Genomic DNA, 21,614 nt, shown 5'->3' with positions numbered 1-21,614 from the left:
AACGATTCATCTAGTAAGGTAATCAATATTGGTACTGTTAAAATTAGGATGCACAATGAGACGATTAAGACATTCTCAGATGTCAGGTATTTACCTGATTTACGAAAGAATCTCATCTCCTTGAGTATTTTAGACTCGAAAGGTTGCAGAATCAACATTGAGTCGAGCGGCATTAAGATGTCTTGTGGAGCTCTTGTTTTATTAAAAAGTAAAAGGACCAACAGTCTTTATATTCTAGAAGGTTCTATAGTGACCGGTGAAACCGAACGTCCCTCATTCGTTACAAAGTTGAAGTCAACTCGTTTGGAGCGAAGACAACTTGGTCATAGGAGGGAAAAAGATATGATCGTTGCGTTGAAAAGAGGTTCTCTTTTGGATACAGGTTTTGAAAAGTTAGGGCACTGTGTTAGTAAAAATCAAACCTGGGTTAATTTTGATTTGGTAGTGCACAAGTCAAATGCTAGAAGTCTTCCATCTTCTAAGCATAGATTCGACTCAGTTAATTCCCTACATAGTTCAAGATAGGCCCATGGCAGGCTTTGACAAAGATGGCGTCTTGAGAATTCATGTCCATAGCCCATGGTGGAGATTATTAGAGTTGTGTGACATAAATTCCTATTAAATAAAATAAGAGATTGCTTACAAGTCAAGTTAAACAAAAATATATTTTCTTTCTAGAAGATTTAATATTTATTAGTATAATATATTTAGCATTTATTAACATAATTCATTTAACCTACAAATTTAGTCTATAAATAAGCCCTTTTACAACCTTAGAAAATACACCCATTAAATATTAGAACTCATAACACTTTTGGAGAATTTTGTGTTTACGTTTTTCGGGTTCGTTATTTTTCGGGTTTTGGGGTTTAGTTTTTATTTTCACATTTTGTACTATTCGTTCTTTTACCGTTATAGTAAAATTATCTTTACCCATAATTTTTTATCCTCTTTGGAGGAGTTTTTCCACGTTAAATTTGTGTGTTCAATTTCTCAATTTCTTATGTTTTTTTTCACTTGATCGTTGCTTAATTAGGTCGATCCTCAATAATAACTGTATTTTAATAATAACTGTATCAAATCAGAATGACAGAATACACATTAAAAAAATATGTTAATTTATTTTCAGATATCTGTAATTCGAATTTAGTGATCGGATCAAATAAAAGGTGTTACAGTCTATGCATAACATATACATATAAACACCAATCTTCAACATTTACGGTAACGATGCCTTGACACCTAAATATTCTTGAACACAATATTATTTTGAACTTCAACAATCTATTTATAAGGCCATAGACTTGCTGTAGAAAACTTCATGGTGTTTATGCATCAATGTCCACATATAAATGAACAAAATCTTTAACAATTATGAATAAACAATAAAAATATATTAATATCTAATATAATATTTAAAAAGAAAAGAAATAGATGAATGTGTAAAACTAAAATCTTCACAAAATAGGTTCACAATTTTTTGACTAATTGAGCAATAAAGGAAATGGAAAAAAGTTGTTCTATGTGGTCAATAGATTTTTTTTATGGAAACAACCACAAAAACAAGTAAAAACAAATAATAGTCGAGAAACTAGACAACTAGCACAACAAAAGCCATAAAAATCAATATGCTCTCTATTTTAAGCAAAGGGAAAGGATTATATGAAACAGTAACACCATGTAATTTGTATTCATTTTTTAATAGTTTTATGCTACATCAGCAGTTTCATCTTAAATTTCAACATTTTCATCCCAAACAAAATCAAATCTAAATTAAAATCCTAAAATGAAGAATGAAATTACGATATAACATAAAACTATTAGAAAGTGAATATATTTCTATTTCATACAATCTTTTCTCTTCAAGCAAAATAATAAAAGTTTGAACACAAATAACTAAAGCTTCTAGATTTGAATAAACTTTCACACTCATTTATTTAGGTTTATTTTGAATTTTAGTTTTAAATTTTTTATATTTAATAAGTTTTAATGTTTTACAAACTTTTAATAATTTTTAATTCAAAATTACATTCGAATAAATATAAGCAAATGAATGTTTATATTGAAATGCACTTAAACATCAATTTATTTAAATTCATTTTGAATTTGAATTTTTAAAACTATTTTTTATTTTTAATGACGTGGTTGTTCATATCAACAATCGTTGTTGTTGTGAATAGTCACGTCAACATCCCAATGATTGACATCATTAAATATTAATAACCGCATCAAGATAGTAACAATTAACAATAGAAATCATTGGCGAAATGATTAATCGTTGAAATTTTAACTTATGAGGACTTAATTATGTTTTTCCTAGAAGATATAATTTTTTTTGAAAAACCTTTTAGCTAAGAGATAAAGTATATTTCATAAAATTCAGATAATGATAGATTTAGTCTTCAATGTTTACATCTTTTGTCAATTTGACCTTTTTTAGCTAAATTGATTATTAACCTTTTAAAAGGAGTGAAATCATTTTTAACGTAAATGCTTATGAAAACATTAATTTTTTAATGATGTTGGTGTAATAACCGATAATAGTCTACATATACTTCATGCTGACATGACACTATTTGTTTTATATGCCCTTAACAAGAAATTTAAAAATTATAAAATATTCAAAAAATAAAAAATATAAAATTCTTAAAATTAGCATGAAATATACATGTATTGCCATATGAGCTATTATGTTTAAAAATTGAATGTTTTAGTCAGTATTTCTTTTAAAAACAACTATTCGACTCTTTTAGAAGGTTAATGGTCAAATTCGATTATTTTTATAAGGTTGAGGTCAAATTTAACTAAAAAAAGAATATGGATCAAATTGATAAAAATATAAATATTAAGAGCTAAATTTATTATTATGTCAAAAATATTTATAAATCAATGGAACTTAGTTGAGACAGAAGGCTTTTAAGTACAAAGATTGAAAATGAAATGGTAAATGATTATTATATTTACAATTTTAAAGGACCTAGCAGAAAAAGTGTAAATTTAATATTTTTCGGTGATATTTTAAAATTTTAAAATTTAATGATCAAAGTATAAATTTAATAATAGTTGAGTGACTTTAGATGCAGTTTACCAAAAAAAACTACAGCTATAATTCGGTATTACAAAAGAAAGAGAAAATATAAGAAAGAAAGGGCAAACGCCACAACGGAACGCTTTGAAACGCATCCGGTGGGGCAAGCAAGCGCAGAAGGGAAACGATCAAGAAATGCGAAGCCATAGATATCTTTTCAACAATGATGCAAGGTCTCCACCACCAACAACAGCAACTGGCTGCTCTCCTTTCCGCTGCCCTCCCCAAAGACACCACCGCCGCGGCCACCGCTTCCGTCACTTCTTCTTCCTCCACCACTCCCTCAACTACGCTTCCCACAACTACATCAACTACCACTGTTTCAACCAAATCCGACGAAAACGACTCAGCTCGTCTTGCAGCTATTAATTCTCTCCACCGCGCCATCATTTACCCTCCTAACTCCATCCTCGTCGCCCACTCCGCTTCTTTCCTCGCCCAAGGCTTCTCTCAACTTCTTTCTGACAAGTATAAATCTCTCCCTCTCCCTCTCGCTCGCATTTAATTTTATTTGAATTTCAACATTATTTATGCTTATTTCTTTTCTTTCTTTCTTTTTTTTTACTTTCTTTGTTTTCTTATTACGTGGTAACAATTTTTTATTTCAAATAAAAGAAGAATTGTTCTTATGTATGCTTGACCATTAAATTGTTAAATTACAATTTAAAAGGATGCTTATAGACTATAAATTATGAGTTCTGTGAACTTTGAGATCATGCTTCCAAATTTTATAGCTTGTTGAAATTTCTGGCAAAAATGTGATCAGGTCATACGCAGTGAGGCAGTCTGCTGCTATTGCATATGCTGCTCTTTGTGCGGTTGTGTGTTCGGTCCCAATAGGATCAAGTGGGAGGCAAAACCATGTTATGCTCAGTAGTTTGGTGGACCGGTTCATTGGATGGGCTTTACCACTGCTTAGTAATATTAGTGCTGGGGACGGGACCACGGAACTGGCCTTGGAAGGTCTACGTGAGTTTCTTAGTGTTGGTGATGTGGGTGCGATTGAAAGATATGCTTTACCAATCCTCAAAGCATGCCAAGAACTTCTGGAGGATGAGAGAACTTCCTTGAGTTTATTACATCGGCTTCTAAGTGTTTTGACTTTGATATCATTGAAGTTTTCACTGTCTTTCCAACCGCATTTTCTTGACATTATTGATCTTCTTCTTGGATGGGCATTGGTGCCTGACCTTGCAGAATCTGACAGGAGGGTCATTATGGATAGTTTCTTGCAATTTCAGAAGCATTGGGTGGGTAATTTGCAGTTTTCTCTGGGATTGTTGTCTAAGTTCCTGGGAGACATGGATGTATTGCTTCAGGATGGGACCCATGGAACCCCACAACAGTTTCGAAGGTTGCTTGCATTGCTTTCTTGTTTTTCTACAGTTTTGCAATCTACTGCATCTGGATTGCTGGAAATGAATCTACTTGAACAAATAAGTGAACCTCTAAGCAAAATGCTTCCCCGGTTATTGGGATGTTTATCTGTTGTTGGAAAGAAGTTTGGATGGTCAAGATGGATTGAGGATTCTTGGAAGTGCTTGACTCTATTGGCAGAAATATTACAAGAAAGGTTTTCCACGTTTTACCCACTTGCTATTGACATATTATTTCAGAGCTTGGAATTGGGAAATACTAGTCGGCCTGTTGGAGCTGGGAAGATAACCTCCTTTCAAGTTCATGGAGTGTTAAAAACTAATCTTCAATTATTATCTTTGCAAAAGCTTGGCCTCCTTCCCTCATCTGTGAAGAAAATTCTTCATTTTGACAGAGCAATATCTCAGCTACGCTTGCATCCAAATCATTTAGTCACTGGAAGTTCTGCAGCTACTTATGTTTTCTTGCTTCAACAGGGGAATGATGAAATAGTTCAACAGGCAATGACCTTGTTAACTGAAGAACTGGAGCTGTTGAAGGGTATGCTTAAAAAAAAATTAGTTCATGGAGAGGAGGTTAATAGTGCGGGGGATTTGAGATGTTACTCTAAACTTGAGTTGTTTGCATTGATTAAGTTTGATTTGAAAGTTTTGTTAACCTCCGTTTCCTTGTGTGGATGTAACAGTTTGATTGTCCAACCAAAGATCGCTGCCTTGTATCTTCAGAGGTCAGAAAGTTTGATTTCTTTTATCATTGAGAAGCTGAGTCCTTTTGAGTCACCTATTCAGTTTTGTGTGGAATTGCAAGTCCATGTTATCAAGACACTGGATAGGTTAAGTATGGTTAAATTCTTTAGCAAGTGTTCCATTAGAAATCAAAGTGGCAACATACCTGTTGGGGATGCTGCTACTGAAAAAGTACTTGATGGTAATAGTCTTAGAGATGTCCATCCAGCTGTGATTATTGAGTATCTAAGGGAGTTTGGCACACTTCTTGTTAGAGCTCTCCATGTGTCTTCTCCTGTCGCAGTTAAAATAGTTGCTTTGGAATGGGTACAAAGATTCTGTGAAAATCTCATTTCCATATGTGAGAGTCCAAATATGAGATATAATTTTTATGAAGAATTTGGATATGTCTCTCTTTTTGGAGATTTGATTTTCTCTATTTTGGAGGCTGCATTTGACAGGGAACCAAAGGTCAGGTTACATGTCACATTATCTTTGGAGCTGCTTTTGCAAGCTAGGTTGATGCATCCCTTGTACTTTAATTCTGTTAGTGATGTGGTCCTGGAAAAGCTTGGTGATCCAGATGCTGACATTAGAAATGCCTATGTTAGGCTTCTGTCTCAAGTCTTGTTGACTACAATGTATGTATATGGTATACATGATATTGGAGCCTGTAGCAATTCCAGGCCCCGAGCTCTTATGTTAGGCAATGGTTCAAACTTGTACTGGAAGCAAGTATTTGCCTTAAAGCAGCTGCCTCAGCAGCTTCACTCTCAGCAACTTGTTTCCATTTTGAGTTACATTTCACAACGATGGAAAGTGCCTCTTTCTTCTTGGATCCAACGGCTTATTCATACATGTAGGAGCTCTAAGGACAGCAGTTTGGGACAGCTTGAGGAGACTGGGATTGTAGGTGCAAATGATCTATGGTTGGATATAAAAATGGAAAATATTCTTGAAAAATTTTGCTCTGTTAATAACCTCGCTGGTGCTTGGTGGGCCATACATGAGGCAGCTAGATATTGTATTTCTACTCGCCTACGAACTAACCTTGGTGGGCCCACTCAAACTTTTGCAGCTTTGGAACGGATGCTTTTGGATGTTTCACATGTGCTACAGCTTGACGGTGAACAGAATGATGGAAGCTTAAGTATCATAGGTTCTTCTGGCGCACACTTGTTGCCCATGAGGTTATTGTTGGATTTCGTTGAGGCTCTTAAGAAAAATGTATATAATGCATATGAGGGATCTGCTGTTTTACCATCTGCTGGCCGACAGAGTTCATTGTTTTTCCGGGCAAACAAGAAAGTGTGTGAGGAGTGGTTTTCTCGTATTTGTGAGCCAATGATGAATGCTGGTTTGGCATTACAATGCCACGATGCTACCATTCAGTACTGCACTCTGCGGCTGCAAGAGCTTAAAAATCTGGTGGTGTCAGCTTTTAAAGAGAAGTCTCAGGCTCAGGTAACTGAATACCTCCATAACATGAGGGAGAAATATATTGGAGATATCTCAAGGATTGTTCGGCACATGTCATTGGCTCTATGCAGGAATCATGAATCAGAGGCTCTAATTGGTCTGCAAAAATGGGTTTCACTTACCTTTTCTCCACTACTTTTGGATGAAGACCAGTCAGTGAATCACAGTGGCATAGTTGAACCTTTCCAGTGGATAACTGGGCTTGTATATCAGGCAGAAGGTCAATATGAAAAGGCTGTTTCTCATTTTGCTCACTTGTTACAGACTGAGGAGTCACTCAGTACTATGGGTTCTGATGGTGCACAGTTTTGCATTGCACGTATTATAGAGAGTTATACGGCTGTATCTGACTGGAAATCTCTGGAATCCTGGCTTTTAGAGTTGCAAACGCTGCGGGCTAAATATGCTGGAAAGAGTTATTCTGGTGCTTTAACTACGGCTGGCAATGAGATGAATGCAATTCATGCATTGGCACAGTTCGATGAGGGTGATCTTCAGGCTGCATGGGCATACCTGGATTTGACACCAAAATCTAGCAGTGAACTCACACTTGATCCCAAACTAGCCTTGCAAAGGAGTGAGCAGATGCTTTTGCAGGCATTGCTTTTTAAGATTGAGGGAAATCTGGACAAGGTGCCACATGAATTGCAGAAGGCCAAGTCAATGCTGGAGGAAATGTTGTCTGTTCTGCCACTTGATGGATTAGCTGAGGCTACTGCATGTGTCACGCAGTTACATTGCATCTTTGCAGTTGGAGAAGGCTATGACCTAAGCCAAGGGAACTGCTGGAAGCACATGGGCAGCCAAGGCAAATCCAAACTAAATCAGACTGGTCTAGGTTCATACTTGTTGCCACTGCAGCCTTTGATTAAAGGAATACATCAAGATTGTAACCCTTGGTTGAAAGTTCTCCGAGTTTATCGAACCATTTCCCCTACTTCTCCTGTTACCTTAAAGCTTTCTATGAATCTGATGAGTTTGGCTCGTAAACAAGGAAATCTGACGTTGGCAAACTGTTTGATTAACTATCTGAGAGATCATGTGTCGAGTTGCTCTCATGAGAGATACTGTAATTTGCTAAACTTGAATTTACAATATGAGGGAATCTTGATATTGCACGCTGAGAACAAGATTGAAGATGCTTTTGCAAATATTTGGTCGTTCCTTCATCCTTATTTATGTTCTTCATCATTTATTGTTAATGATGTTGATGATGGTTTGATGAAGGCCAAGGCTTGCTTGAAACTTTCAAATTGGTTGAGACAGAATTATTCCAGTTTGAATTTAAGGAATATTGTTCTCAGGATGCTATCAGATCTAAATGTGGCTACTGTTTCTTCCAGTGGCACAGGTGGTTATTCTTTCAGTGATGAAAACTTAAGCTCTAAATGGAGCTTAGATGTTATTGTTGAGGAAATAGTGGGTACAGCTACAAAGTTATCCACTCAACTTTGTCCGAAAATGGCCAAGTCTTGGATTTCTTATGCTTCTTGGTGTTTCAATCAGGCCAAGAGCTCTGTTGCTAACCAGCAAGAGAAGTGTCTTCAGTCATGCTCTTTTTCTCCTATTCTGGTTTCTGAACTCACACCTAAAAGATTCAAGATGACCGAGGATGAGATCCAAAGAGTGGAATCTGTTATACTGCCACTTTTTCAGAAGAGGGATAGTGCTGAACATGTAGATGATGGAGCAGAGCAATGGGGTTTTTGTTCTGGTTCTGCTGAAAATTTGAGAACCAACAATATGTTGATGACTTTGGTGCAGCAACTTGTGGATATTATGGAGGCTGCAGCTGGAGCACCTGGTACAGAAAACTCTGGTGGTGAAAGGCTTTCTTCCACTCTAACTTCTCAGTTGCTGAGTTCTTTACAACATGCAAATTTTGGAATAGAAGAAACACATTTAACATATGTAATTGATAAGTTGATTGATATTTGGTGGTCATTGAGGAGGAGAAGAGTCTCCCTATTTGGGCATGCAGCTCATGCTTTCATAAAATATCTATTATATTCGTCTACCAAGCTTTCTGATGGTCGGTTGTCTGGTGATTTTTGTCAGTCCCAAAAACAAAAAGTTGGCAGCTATACCCTGAGAGCTACATTATATGTCATGCACGTTCTTCTCAACTATGGATTAGAGTTAAAAGACACACTTGAACCTGCGCTTTCAACAGTTCCTCTGTTGTCATGGCAGGCAAGCAGTTGTTTCTAGTTTCTCCCATGCCATTTTCTCTTTTCATCAAAACTTCTTATTAACATTACATTTATCTTTGTAGGACATTACACCTCAATTGTTTGCTAGGTTGAGTTCGCATCCTGAGGAAGTTGTCCGGAAGCAGATAGAGAGCTTATTAATGATGTTAGCCAAGCTTTCTCCTTCATCTATAGTGTACCCAACGCTGGTTGATATAAATGCTTATGAAGAGAAGCCCTCTGAGGAACTTCAGCACATTCTTGGCTGTTTGGTAATTTAAAATTTAGTGCATTATAAAATTTTAAATACTATGATGCAAGATCTCTGATGCATAACTAGTTTTGTTTACCTGTCATTCGGTTGCTGCTTGCCAGTTGTTGAAGTGTTTCAATTTTTTATTTGTCCTGTCTATTCCTATTTATTTGCAATATTGAAGAGCCATCTGTGATATTCTGCATACTGTCTCGTTGATTAAATGAATAAGTAGCTCTTAAATAAAGTTGTTTGCACCTTTTTATAGTACATATTGCTTTATATGTTTATTAATACCTTTGTCTTAAACATGCTATCCATGCCAATTCTGCAATCTAAATGTTTTATAACATCTGACAGAGGTTTTAAGTGGTGATTTAATAGGATTATTAGCTTTTGAAAGTTGCATGGAAATGAATCAGATATGCAAAAGTGAACGAGGTAACTTCTTTGTGAGTGTTTGAATGCTTCTGTGCTGATCAAATGCATATGTATTGATGTAAAATTAAATCCTTTGTCTTGTTAATCCTTTTTGCTCATATGCCTGTAGACTTTTGGTTCTCTTGGGGCTTTATTACCTTGGTTCTGTTTTGTTGAATGATGAGTTGCTTATATACAAATTTTAAGGCATAAATTTGCTGCATACAGAGAGAGCTTTATCCAAGATTAATTCAGGATGTGCAACTAGTGATTAATGAGCTGGGAAATGTGACTGTCCTTTGGGAGGAACTATGGCTGAGCACACTTCAGGATCTTCACATGGGTAAGCTTAGCATCAAAAGGGTTTCTTCTGCTCTGTTTTGTTTGTATATGCATTCCTACGATTTTATGATGTTTCATATTAAACATGAATGGTGATATGTAACATGCATATCCTGAAACTGTATGACATATGAGTTGCATCTAACTAGAGGTAATTTGCTACTTCAGTTTAAACTATACTACATAGCAATTGTCGAATTGGTTATTGCTAGCATGTATATTTATTGGTCTTCTCTTGTGCTTTTTTCTTTTGTCTTCTATTTTGCTGGTTCATTTCCTCTCCATGTTGACTGAGTTTGCTTTCAGATGTAATGAGGCGTATAAATGTTCTGAAAGAGGAAGCTGCACGGATTGCGGAGAATACTACACTTAGCCAGAGTGAGAAGAACAAGATAAATGCTGCCAAATACTCAGCTATGATGGCTCCCATTGTTGTTGCTTTGGAACGCCGTCTAGCTTCAACTTCTAGGAAGCCTGAAACACCTCATGAATTATGGTTCCATCATGAATATAAAGAGCAGTTAAAATCGGCCATTGTAAGCCTTAAGACTCCTCCAGCATCTGCTGCTGCACTTGGAGATGTTTGGCGGCCATTTGACCATATTGCTGCATCCTTAGCATCTTATCAGAGGAAATCTTCAATTTCTTTAGGGGAAGTTGCACCTCAGCTGGCTATGTTATCATCCTCTGATGTTCCAATGCCTGGTCTTGAAAAGCAAGTCGCTCCATTTGAATCTGACAGAGCTCTCACTTCAGCTCTACATGGAATTGTCACAATTGCTTCTTTCTCAGAACATCTTACTATCTTATCAACCAAAACGAAACCAAAGAAACTTGTTATTCTGGGTTCAGATGGTAAAGCATACACTTATTTGTTGAAAGGACGTGAAGATTTGCGTCTTGATGCGAGAATCATGCAGCTGTTGCAAGCCATAAATAGTTTTCTACATTCATCTTCTGCTACTAACCATAACTTGCTTGGCATTCGCTACTATTCTGTGACTCCAATCAGTGGTCGGGCAGGTCTAATCCAATGGGTGGATAATGTGATAAGCATATACAGCATCTTTAAGTCTTGGCAAAACCGTGTCCAGGTTGCACAAGTTTCTGCTTTGGGAGCTGGAAGTGCAAAAAGTTCTGTTCCTCCTGTTCCCAGGCCAAGTGATATGTTCTATGGAAAAATTATTCCTGCCCTCAAGGAGAAAGGCATTAGGAGAGTAATTTCCAGAAGGGATTGGCCTCATGAAGTCAAGCGTAAAGTTCTTTTGGATCTTATGAAGGAGGTTCCTAAGCAGCTTCTACATCAAGAGCTTTGGTGTGCAAGTGAAGGGTTCAAAGCCTTTAACTCAAAACTGAAGAGGTATTCTTCATTTTCTTTCAGTAACAGGCTTGCTCCTGGAAAGCTTCACTTAGCCACACTTGAAAAGCCATAACTTATATCAGAAAGAAACTAAAACTGCATTGTGGGCTTTGTCCCTTTAAACCATAAAGTTTTACACCCAGAAACTTTTCAATTGCAGTCATTATTAAACTTAGTAAGAAAATCATTTAAGAAAGCACCTGAATACCCTTATTTACATAAGAACAGAGTTAACCTCATGAATAGTTGTACGAACATTAACCATAAAATCTATTCGATTATAAATGGAAACAAAAATCGCAAGTGCTAAGATACTAAGAAATTGAGCCTAATGAACCCTGAATCAATCGATGTTTAATTTCTGGCCAGAAAGCCATGTTTGGTCCAAATTTAAATATTCTTCCGAGTGCTGTAAAACCACAAAAGGATTGATGTGCATTCACAATCAATTTTATGTGCTCATAAAATGTGCTTTTTGTGAATGGTATCATTATTGATTGCAAACTGAATTTTGGTATTATTCTATCCTTTTTTATAAGATTCAAGTGCCATTCTCGTTGGAATAGTTGTATCTCATCTGCATATAAATGGTTTTAAACTTTTAATATTATTAGTAAAAAATAGGACTTGAAATTATATATAATTTATCTTGGTGGTGATGCATGCTTCTGTCCTATTTTTTAAACATTAAGATAAATAGTGAAACATTTAAACATATGTTTTATTTTCCCCTTGTAGGTATTCTGGAAGTGTTGCAGCCATGAGTATGGTAGGTCACATTCTGGGCCTTGGTGACAGGCATTTGGATAACATCCTTTTGGATTTCAGTAGTGGGGATGTGGTGCATATTGATTATAATGTTTGTTTTGATAAAGGGCAAAGACTAAAAGTCCCAGAGATTGTTCCATTCCGGCTAACCCAGACAATTGAGGCTGCATTAGGGTTGACAGGCATAGAAGGTACATTTAGAGCAAATTGCGAAGCAGTTGTCAGTGTTCTAAGGAAGAATAAGGATCTACTATTGATGTTACTGGAAGTATTTGTATGGGATCCACTTATAGAGTGGACACGTGGAGATTTTCATGATGATGCTGCCATTGGTGGTGAAGAAAGAAAGGGCATGGAGTTGGCTGTTAGCTTGAGTTTATTTGCTTCTAGAGTGCAAGAAATTCGTGTTCCCTTGCAGGTTCTTATTTGCATGTGCTTGTGGTTTTTAATTTTTAGACTTGGAAGCATGATTGACTCTATTGGCCACAGCCACAACTTGCTTGGTTATTATTTAGGCTGTGTAATTACCGACTTTATGGAGTATTTTCTGTTCTAGGCATCATTTTAAATATCTAATTTCCTGATTTTGGTTAGGATTTTAATCAGTCTGATAATCTATTGTTTACTTGCATTGTGTGAACTGTTTGTTGTCTCTATTGCGGAAATTATTTGGAGTTTTTACAGTTTTTGGTATCTCTCAATTTTTACAGGAACATCACGATCTTTTGTTGGCTACATTTCCAGCTGTCGAATCTGCTCTTGAGGTAATGATTCCCACCTGCAACTTTTTCTGACAAGCATTTTGTTTGCTTTGAACTTGAAATGTTTATTGTTGAACTCATGTTTCAGAGGTTCAGAGATGTTCTGAATCAATATGAGCTTGTCTCTGCTCTTTTTTATCGAGCTGACCAGGAGCGTTCAAATCTTATTTTACACGAGACATCTGCAAAGTCAATTGTTGCTGAAGCAACTTGTAATTCAGAGAAAATTTGTGCATCATTTGAAATCCAAGCTCGAGAGTTCAAACAAGCAAAGAATGTGGTAGCCGAGAAAGCTCAACAAGCTACAACTTGGATTGAGCAGCATGGAAGGATACTTGATGCTTTACGAGGCAATTTAATTCCTGAAATCAGTGCCGGCATGAATCTCAGTGGTATGGCAGATGCTTTGTCTCTTACGTCTGCTGTTCCCGAAGCTGGAGTTCCGCTGACTATAGTACCTGAGCCCACACAAGCCCAATGCTATGATATAGATAGGGAAGTTTCTCAGCTTATAGCTGAGTTGGATCGTGGGCTCTCTTCTGCAGTAATGGCACTTCAAGCCTATTCATTGGCTTTACAAAGAGTACTACCTTTGAATTACCTCACAACCAGCACAGTGCATGGCTGGGCACAAGTACTGCAGCTATCTGCAAATGCTGTTTCTTCTGACATCCTTTCTCTAGCAAGAAGGCAGGCTTCTGAATTGATTGCAAAAGTACATGGGGATAACCTTGAGTTTATGAAAAGCAGTCATGATGACCTTTGTTTTAAAGTGGAGAAATACGCAGCAGAGATTGAGAAAGTTGAGGAAGAGTGTGCTGAGCTGGTGAACTCAATTGGCTCAAAGACTGAATCAAAAGCTAAGGATCGACTTATGTTTGCTTTCATGAAATACATGCAATCTGCTGGTCTTGTAAGGAAGGAAGATGCTAATTCTTCTCTGCAATATGGAGAATCAAAATATGATGGTACAAAGGCTTCTAGAATACGAGAGGATCTGGAAGAGAAGAAAGACAAAGTCTTATCTGTTCTTAGTGTAGCTGTGCGTTCATTGTATGATGATGTCAAGCATAGGATACTTGAAATATACAGTCATACCAATAGGGCTCAAATCGAGAACAGTCGACCACAATCTGATCTTGGTACTGTCTTCTCTGGGTTTGAAGAGCAAGTGGACAAATGCATACTTGTTGCTGGATTTGTAAATGAACTATGGCAGCAAATTGGAGGAGACATGCCGGGTGTTGATAGAGATTTATATTATTCAAAGTATTATTCTGAAGGAAACTGGGCTTCAATATTCAAAACCATTTTAAATTGCTGTAAGAGTTTGATTGGGGAAATGACTGAAGTTGTTTTACCTGATATAATGAGGTCTGCTGTTTCATTCAATACAGAAGTTATGGATGCATTTGGATTAATCTCACAAATAAGGGGATCTATTGACACGGCATTGGAACAGCTAGTCGAAGTCGAATTAGAGAGGGCATCCTTGGCTGAACTAGAACAAAACTACTTTGTTAAGGTTGGCCTCATTACTGAGCAACAGTTGGCTCTTGAGGAAGCTGCTATGAAGGGTCGGGATCATCTATCTTGGGAAGAAGCAGAGGAGCTGGCCTCTCAAGAAGAGGCTTGCCGGGCACAACTGGAACAGCTCCACCAAACTTGGAATCATAGAGATATGCGAACTTCTTCTCTCATAAAAAGAGAAGCTGAGATTAAAAATTCCTTGGTTTCTTGTGAACAGCATTTTCAGTCTCTAATTACTGGTGATGACTTTAGAGAGTCCCATCGTTCAAAAAGCCAAGTATTACTGGCCATCTTAGTTAAACCCTTCTCTGAGTTAGAATCAGTTGATAAAGCATTATCTTCCTTGAGTAGCTCCTTTGCTCCTCATTCAGATGAAATTCCTAATTTAGTGGAATTTTTGAGTTCTGGACACTCAGTATCAGAGTGTGTTTGGAACTTTGGATCTTTATTAAACAACCATTCTTTCTTTATTTGGAAAATAGGTGTTCTGGATTCTATCCTTGATTCATGCATACATGATATGGCTTCATCAGTGGATCAAAATCTAGGATTTGAACAGCTTTTTGATGTTGTTAAGAGAAAGCTTGAAATTCAACTTCAAGAGTATATTGGTCGCTACCTCAAAATACGAATTGCTCCAGCTTTACTATCTTGGTTGGATAAAGAAAATGAACATTTGAAGCTACTGACTGAGGGAGCAAAGGAGCCCAGTAATGATCATGTAAGGAAGGATGTTGAGGCTGTTAAAAAGGTCCAGCTTATGCTTGAGGAGTACTGCAACACACATGAAACTGCTAGAGCAGCAAGATCAGCAGCTTCTGTCATGAAAAGGCAGGTGAATGAGCTAAAAGAAGCTCTTCGCAAGACTATACTAGAGATTGTGCAAATGGAATGGATGCATGATGTTGGCTTGACCCCTTCACATACTAGTAGAGTTCTGTTCCAGAAATTTTTTTCTAATGATGATGAATTGTATCCTGTTGTTCTAAACTTTAGTAGACCTAAGTTGCTGGAAACTATGCAATCTGTCTTATCAAAATTAGCTCGTGCAATAGAGGGCCTAAAATCGTGTGAGCACACTTCTATTGTAGCAGAAGGTCAGCTGGAAAGAGCAATGGGATGGGCTTGTGGTGGACCAAATTCCAGTGTAGCGGGAAATTCGTCAGCCAAGGCTTCTGGAATTCCCCCTGAATTCCATGACCACCTGATGAGACGCAGGCATCTGCTTCAGGAAGCAAGAGAAAAAGCATCAAGCGTTGTCAAAATTTGCATGTCAATATTAGAGTTTGAGGCATCTCGGGATGGTATTTTTCAGATCCCTAGAGAGGGGTATGCATTGAGCACTGGCAGTGATAGCAGGACATGGCAGCAAGCTTACTTCAATGCACTAACAAAATTGGAGGTTACCTATCATTCTTTTACACGTAAGTTTCCCATATTAATGGATGCTTGAATGGTTTAATTGAATTATGATATCAAATGGGTGGTTACTATAGTCTTTTGACTCGTATTAGGTATTGAACAAGAATGGAAGCTTGCTCAAAGCAACATGGAAGTTGCTTCTAGTGGCTTGTATTCTGCAACTAATGAACTATGCATTGCGTCTCTTAAAGCAAAATCTGCCTCAGGTTACATTTCCTTTCTTTTGACTACTTAATTTCTAATCATCTGAATGCATTTTCATGTGTGGAACTCAGACAAGCATGTCTATCTGTTTTTCTTCTGCATTTGCATTTTTGTTTTCAGGTGATTTACAAAGCACTGTTCTTGCAATGAGAGATTGTGCATATGAAGCCAGTGTTGCTTTATCTGCATTTGCTCGTGTATCGAGAGGCCATACTGCTTTAACTTCTGAGTCTGGTTCAATGCTGGAAGAGGTATTGTTTGCACTTTTTCTTTAATGTCAATAACAATCAAAAGATGCTCTCTAAGTAGATCATAAAGTGTCAGCAGAATTTACTAATGGCTTTGTTTTAAAACTTTCATCCTGTTGAAGGAAAAATACCAACATTAATGGTTTTGTTCATTTATTTATTTTTAACATCTTTGTTTTTTAATGTGTTCTTGTAGTTTCTTTATGGGTTGATAGCACATATTAAGACTTGTAGAGTAGTTTTTTCTTTTTGTTTGTGTCTGTGCTCCTTAACTTCTGTTCAATTTATTAATGTGACTCACCCACAACATTCCTTCAAGGATGAACAGCCCATAGAAGCATGCCAGAGAACGTTTGGAGAACTGCACCCCTAGTCTATAGCAATGCCCTAACATATCCCCCCCCCCCCACCCCACTTGTACTAAAATAGAACAGGCATCCACACCTTTACAAAGCAATGCTACTATTGCCCATATTGACAATCATGTCTTGTGCACAAAGTCCTCCTATATAATACAACCAAGGAATTATCCAACTCCCACCCAAGACCATTAGAACATCCCAAACAAAGACATCAAGGTAAACAATCTCAAAGCTGAAACAGCGACAGTTTGCATGCTTGCTGTTGTATAGCTTTTTCTACAAATTGGAGTATCATGGCTTTGATTAAGGCATGGTAGGCAGAAACGTAGAAATATATATTGTTAAGTGATTGGTTTCTGTTAGTAACTTGAGAAAAACTCTGCACCCACTGCCTCAAGAAATCAAATAATTATAAAGGTGAAAAGAATAAAGATGCTATCTATTGCAGGAACTTTGGCTATTTCTGGTGTTGCTTAAGGTTAAGCATCTTTTGTTATTTAGCCAGTCGCATCACCGAGACATGCTCTTATAGAGCCCATTCATCTTTTGTTTTCTCCTGTTGTCTTTTCTGCAATTTATGCTGTTACACTCTCTTCTGAAATCTAACTGAAGGAATTCCTTTTATGTTCTCCTTGATGCTTCCCTCTCTCTGATGTTATTGAGCTTCTCTTTAGGTTTTGGCAATAACTGAAGATCTGCATGATGTCCACAATCTGGGAAAGGAGGCTGCATCTGTACATCGTTCTCTTATGGAAGATCTTTCGAAGGTTCCCATTTTTTTGAATCATCTCTTTGGTTTTGCTTGACTGCGTAGTTTCTTTGTAATGAATGTTTGTGTTTAGCTGCCTTGATTCGGTTTGTCTTTTTCATAAAATTACATAACTTTGTGAAAGCTCTTGTGATCTTAGAGACTCTGTGATTTGACAACTATATTACCCCTTTTGCTGTTGTAGCAGGCAAATGCAATCCTTCTTCCACTAGAGTCAGTTTTAGCCAAGGATGTCTCTGCTATGACTGAAGCTATGGCTAGGGAGAGAGAGACCAAGATGGAAGTATCTCCAATACATGGACAAGCCATATACCAGTCTTATGGCTTAAGAGTTAGGGAGGCTTGCCAGACCTTCAAACCTTTGGTGCCATCACTTACCTTTTCTGTGAAGGAACTACATTCATTGTTGACCACACTTGCGCGAACTGCCAGTCTCCATGCTGGGAACCTGCATAAGGTATAATCCAGTTTCAATATTTAATAATGATTTAGATTATATGAACCATAGCATGGCATATTGATGATACCAAGAGTAATAATAATTCTTGCTCGCTTTCTCTCCAGGCTCTTGAAGGACTGGGTGAAAGCCAGGAAGTAAAATCACAGAGCATTAGTTTGTCAAGGCCAGATCTTGCCAGTGATGCCACTGAATATGATGAAAGAGGGGGTGAGAGTATCTCGACATCAGGCAGTGGGAGCCCCAAAGATCTTGTTGGTCTAACTGGGATTCCTTTGCAAGAGAAAGAATGGATATCACCACCAGATAGCATTGGAACTAGCGGTACGGAATCTAGTATTACCTCAAATGGTACTAGTCTTTCAGATAGCATCAATGACCCAATAGTAGAGATGATGGAAAAGATTTCACTTGATTCTAGTCAGAAAAAGGATCATGGTGATCCAAATTTTGTTCCATCTTCTGAAAGTGAATATGATGAAATCTCACATTGTGGGCATAGAATGTCCGAGAACATGGAGGTAAAAAATACTAATGAAGTGAAATCAGCAAATGAAGAGACCAATGAAAATCTGAAAACTGTACCCTCAGTGAATGATGAAGCAGTGAGTGCTCCTCTTGAATCTTCGCAACCTTCAAACAAGGTGAACTTGGATGTGAAATTTCAGGGTAAGGACGAAGTATCTACATTAGGCAAAATTGAGGTTGGTGATGAGAGTCATGAAGTTCCTGTTCCTAGCACAGACACAGCAAGTCGAATAGCAAGGGGTAAGTGTAAAATCCAAATTAAAGAACGATCTGTTGGTTTTTACTTTTTTTAATATTTATTGTTTGGATAGTACTTTGGCCACTAAGAAACAGAGGTTGATTTGTTCTTGGAACCATGATTAGGAACTGCCTTCTTATTAGTTCTGTTGATTATTTTGAGTCAAACATGCTAGTGTACTGAATGCAACTCTGGGTTTTTCATCCATTCTGTAAGCTGTTACACAGCATCTTTTGAGCACTACATAAATCACCCAAAATTTTCCCGCAAACTCAAATGGATCTCCTGATTGCCCTAGTATGCTAGTTGCACCTAGAACCATATTATGCTTTTGTCCACAGTTGCTGCTATCTATAGCTTTGCTTTTCATCCAACTTGAGATCTCAATATTGAAATGTTTATTTTGTTTGACGAGTAGATAAGAATTGATTTTTTCATTTTTGGCCAAAGGATAAGGATTAATTAGGGGAAAATTATGAACCTATAAATTGCATGATGTGAAGTCTGACCTGGAGTTTTCTTGATGTGATTTTTTCCCTCTTTATTAAGATTAGGAGATGCTACTGCTTTGCCATGGATTTTGTTAAATCTATCTAGGTGCCACTTTACTAGCTTTGATTTTTTGGTTTTTACTAGATACTAACTATTGAAATATTCTTGTTTTATAATGGGTTTCTTCTGCACTCCCCTTTCTCTTTCTCCAGGATACTTTGTGAGCTTTTAGTACAAGAAACCTGTTAAAAGAAACTAGGGTTCCCTCCTTTACTTCCATTGGTGTAACCTATTTCTGCCTGCAGGTAAAAATGCTTATGCAATGTCAGTCCTAAGACGCGTTGAAATGAAATTAGATGGGCGAGACATTACGGAGAGAAGGTATCTACTTCCTTCTGAGACTGCAAATGGGTATCAAGTGAAATGTGTATTAACAGACTGTTTCTTTTGTAACATTTTTCAGGGAAATTAGCATTGCAGAGCAAGTGGATTATCTACTTAAGCAAGCTACTAGTGTTGACAACCTTTGTAGCATGTATGAAGGTTGGACGCCATGGATTTGAAGTCTTTGTTTGCAAGTTGGTGTCAACTGCTGGAGGTACTTCAATTACCCGTCATGTTGGCTGACTAGACACAACGGAGTCATTGTCTAGGATGGCATCTATTGGCTTACAGAAAAGAAAAAAGAAAGAAGAAAGAGAAGCCTGGTCCCCTCTTGCAGAACGAACCCGTTGCCCCTACTTGAGGAATGAGATGAAGGGCATATGCTCCAACCCTGTTTCAGAATACATCTCAAGAGGAGGTGCTTTATCATCAAGTTGGGATAGCCACATCGAGGTTTTGAGCTGGAGTTTATTTTGGCTTCATCTGCCTCCCATGCAACTGGGCCCGACGGCGTAATGGCAAACATTGGACATCATTTAGATGGGAACTTCGATGAAAGCCGCCATACATTGTGGTATCAAAATGATCACCGGTTGACATGGAGAAAAAAGATTAGCTTCATGATTTCTGCAAAATCTCGTATGGCATTTCCATCTTTGCTTTGTTAGATGAAGTCTCATTTACTTTTATCATATTGGCAGTGAATAAAAAAGAATGATGTGTATATCCAACTCGATAGATTGATATTTATATGTAATCATTACATTTGCTATATATGTTCTAAGCTGTAGTCCTTAATGATTCATGTTGTATTTTTTATATATAGGATAGGATTCACTTACACGGTGTCAATGTAAAACTTAAGTGATTTTACTACTAAATTATTTTTATCAATTTAACCGTTGAATTTATCAAGATGTTTGTACAAGATATTTTGAATCAATTTGATATTTTAATCATATCAATTAAAATATTGTTTATATTAATATATATTTAATAGTTGAAAATTCACTTAAAACTAATTAAAAGATTTTAATTTGGTCAAACTTAACATGCATCATCTCTACAATGAAATATTAATTTTATAAAGGAATACGAAAAAATGTAAAAGTGAATTATTTCCCTTTCACATCTTCCAAAATATCAACCTACAGAAAAGAAAATCTTAAAATATCTTAAAAACCCTTTTCAAAATAGTTGAGAAATAGATTTGTAACGTAAGCCCACTGGCCACGTGAAAATTGCCAGTCTTCTTCTACTTCTAGAGAAAACAAAAAATGGGTTCCCACAATAACAAACGAGAAGAAAAAGATACCATGCCACCTGTACACTACTTGGGTTGCCTGAATTTAAATCAGAATTAAATAATTGTTCTTTATTTGAGTTGAACTATAAATTTTATATTTTAAACAAATAATGAAAAATTGGATTAAATTTAAGTTTGTACTAAAATTCTGATTAAACACCAAAATTTAAAATTCGAGTTAAATTATTGATATTGTTAAAATTATTATTTAGTTATATAGCTACTAAATTGTATTTTTTAACTTTAAAATGTTATTAATAAATTAAAAATATTAATAATTAAACTTAAGATCTAAAATTTGGAAAGTAAAAAAAAAAAAACAAAATTCCAAAGTAAAATAAATTATTGCGTATTGTAACCTTTCTAAATGGAAATGGAAGATGGTATGCACAAACAGATGGCAGAAGTTTGGTCGAGGAGAGAGAGAAGATATTGAGGAAGGATTTGGGAATATCCTTTTCTTCCAAATGAACAGTATCTAGGGGCCGTCCCACACATGGGTTCTTTGTTTCCAATGAGTCAGAACCCACAGATACTGACACCGCCAATGAAAACTACAACTGATTTGGCAAAAACCACAACTCTCCCTGCTTTTCTCTCCTTTCTTCTATATTAACCCTTTTGGTTCTCCTCTCTGTTTCTTCCAGAAAAGCAAAAGCATATCACAAACAAATTCCAAAGAGAGTGAGAAAAATGTCTGCAGTAGTTGGTGGATGGATGGGCGAGGTAGCAGCAAAGCTTAAAGAGAAAGTTGAAGCAAGAAAACCATTCTTGTCAAAAAGGGCCAAGAAAGACCAACCGTTTCCGACCAAAGAAGGGCATGTTGAAGACAAAGATGCTTCTAAAGATGATACTAACGAAACCACAATGTCTGAAGCTACTGTCTGTCTGCTTATGGACCGGTTTGTA

General features: G+C 36.8%; 1 protein-coding gene across 2 annotated transcripts; it reads left to right on the top strand.

The window, feature by feature from the left end:
• The first annotated feature begins 3,138 nt into the window (after positions 1 to 3,138).
• LOC105786077 (uncharacterized) lies at positions 3,139 to 20,197 on the top strand. 2 transcript variants are annotated; one of them, XM_052634455.1, is made up of 15 exons: positions 3,139 to 3,556; positions 3,855 to 8,862; positions 8,945 to 9,133; positions 9,763 to 9,877; positions 10,183 to 11,236; positions 11,975 to 12,422; positions 12,715 to 12,768; positions 12,854 to 15,719; positions 15,810 to 15,923; positions 16,042 to 16,172; positions 17,206 to 17,298; positions 17,485 to 17,757; positions 17,865 to 18,525; positions 19,321 to 19,396; positions 19,479 to 20,197. In XM_052634455.1, the coding sequence occupies exons 1-15, from the start codon at positions 3,252 to 3,254 to the stop codon at positions 19,576 to 19,578; spliced, it is 11,487 nt and encodes a 3,828-aa protein (XP_052490415.1). In that variant the 5' UTR covers positions 3,139 to 3,251; the 3' UTR covers positions 19,579 to 20,197. The 2 variants fall into 2 exon arrangements, with proteins under 2 accessions (XP_052490415.1, XP_052490418.1); XM_052634458.1 differs by having other exon boundaries at positions 3,140 to 3,556; positions 17,488 to 17,757.
• The last annotated feature ends 1,417 nt before the right edge of the window (positions 20,198 to 21,614 follow it).

This window comes from Gossypium raimondii, chromosome 1, assembly GCF_025698545.1.
Source record: "Gossypium raimondii isolate GPD5lz chromosome 1, ASM2569854v1, whole genome shotgun sequence".
In the NCBI taxonomy this organism is placed as follows: Eukaryota; Viridiplantae; Streptophyta; class Magnoliopsida; order Malvales; family Malvaceae; genus Gossypium; species Gossypium raimondii.
Note: the sequence above shows the minus strand (reverse complement) of the source record. Positions and strands in the feature narration are given on the sequence as shown.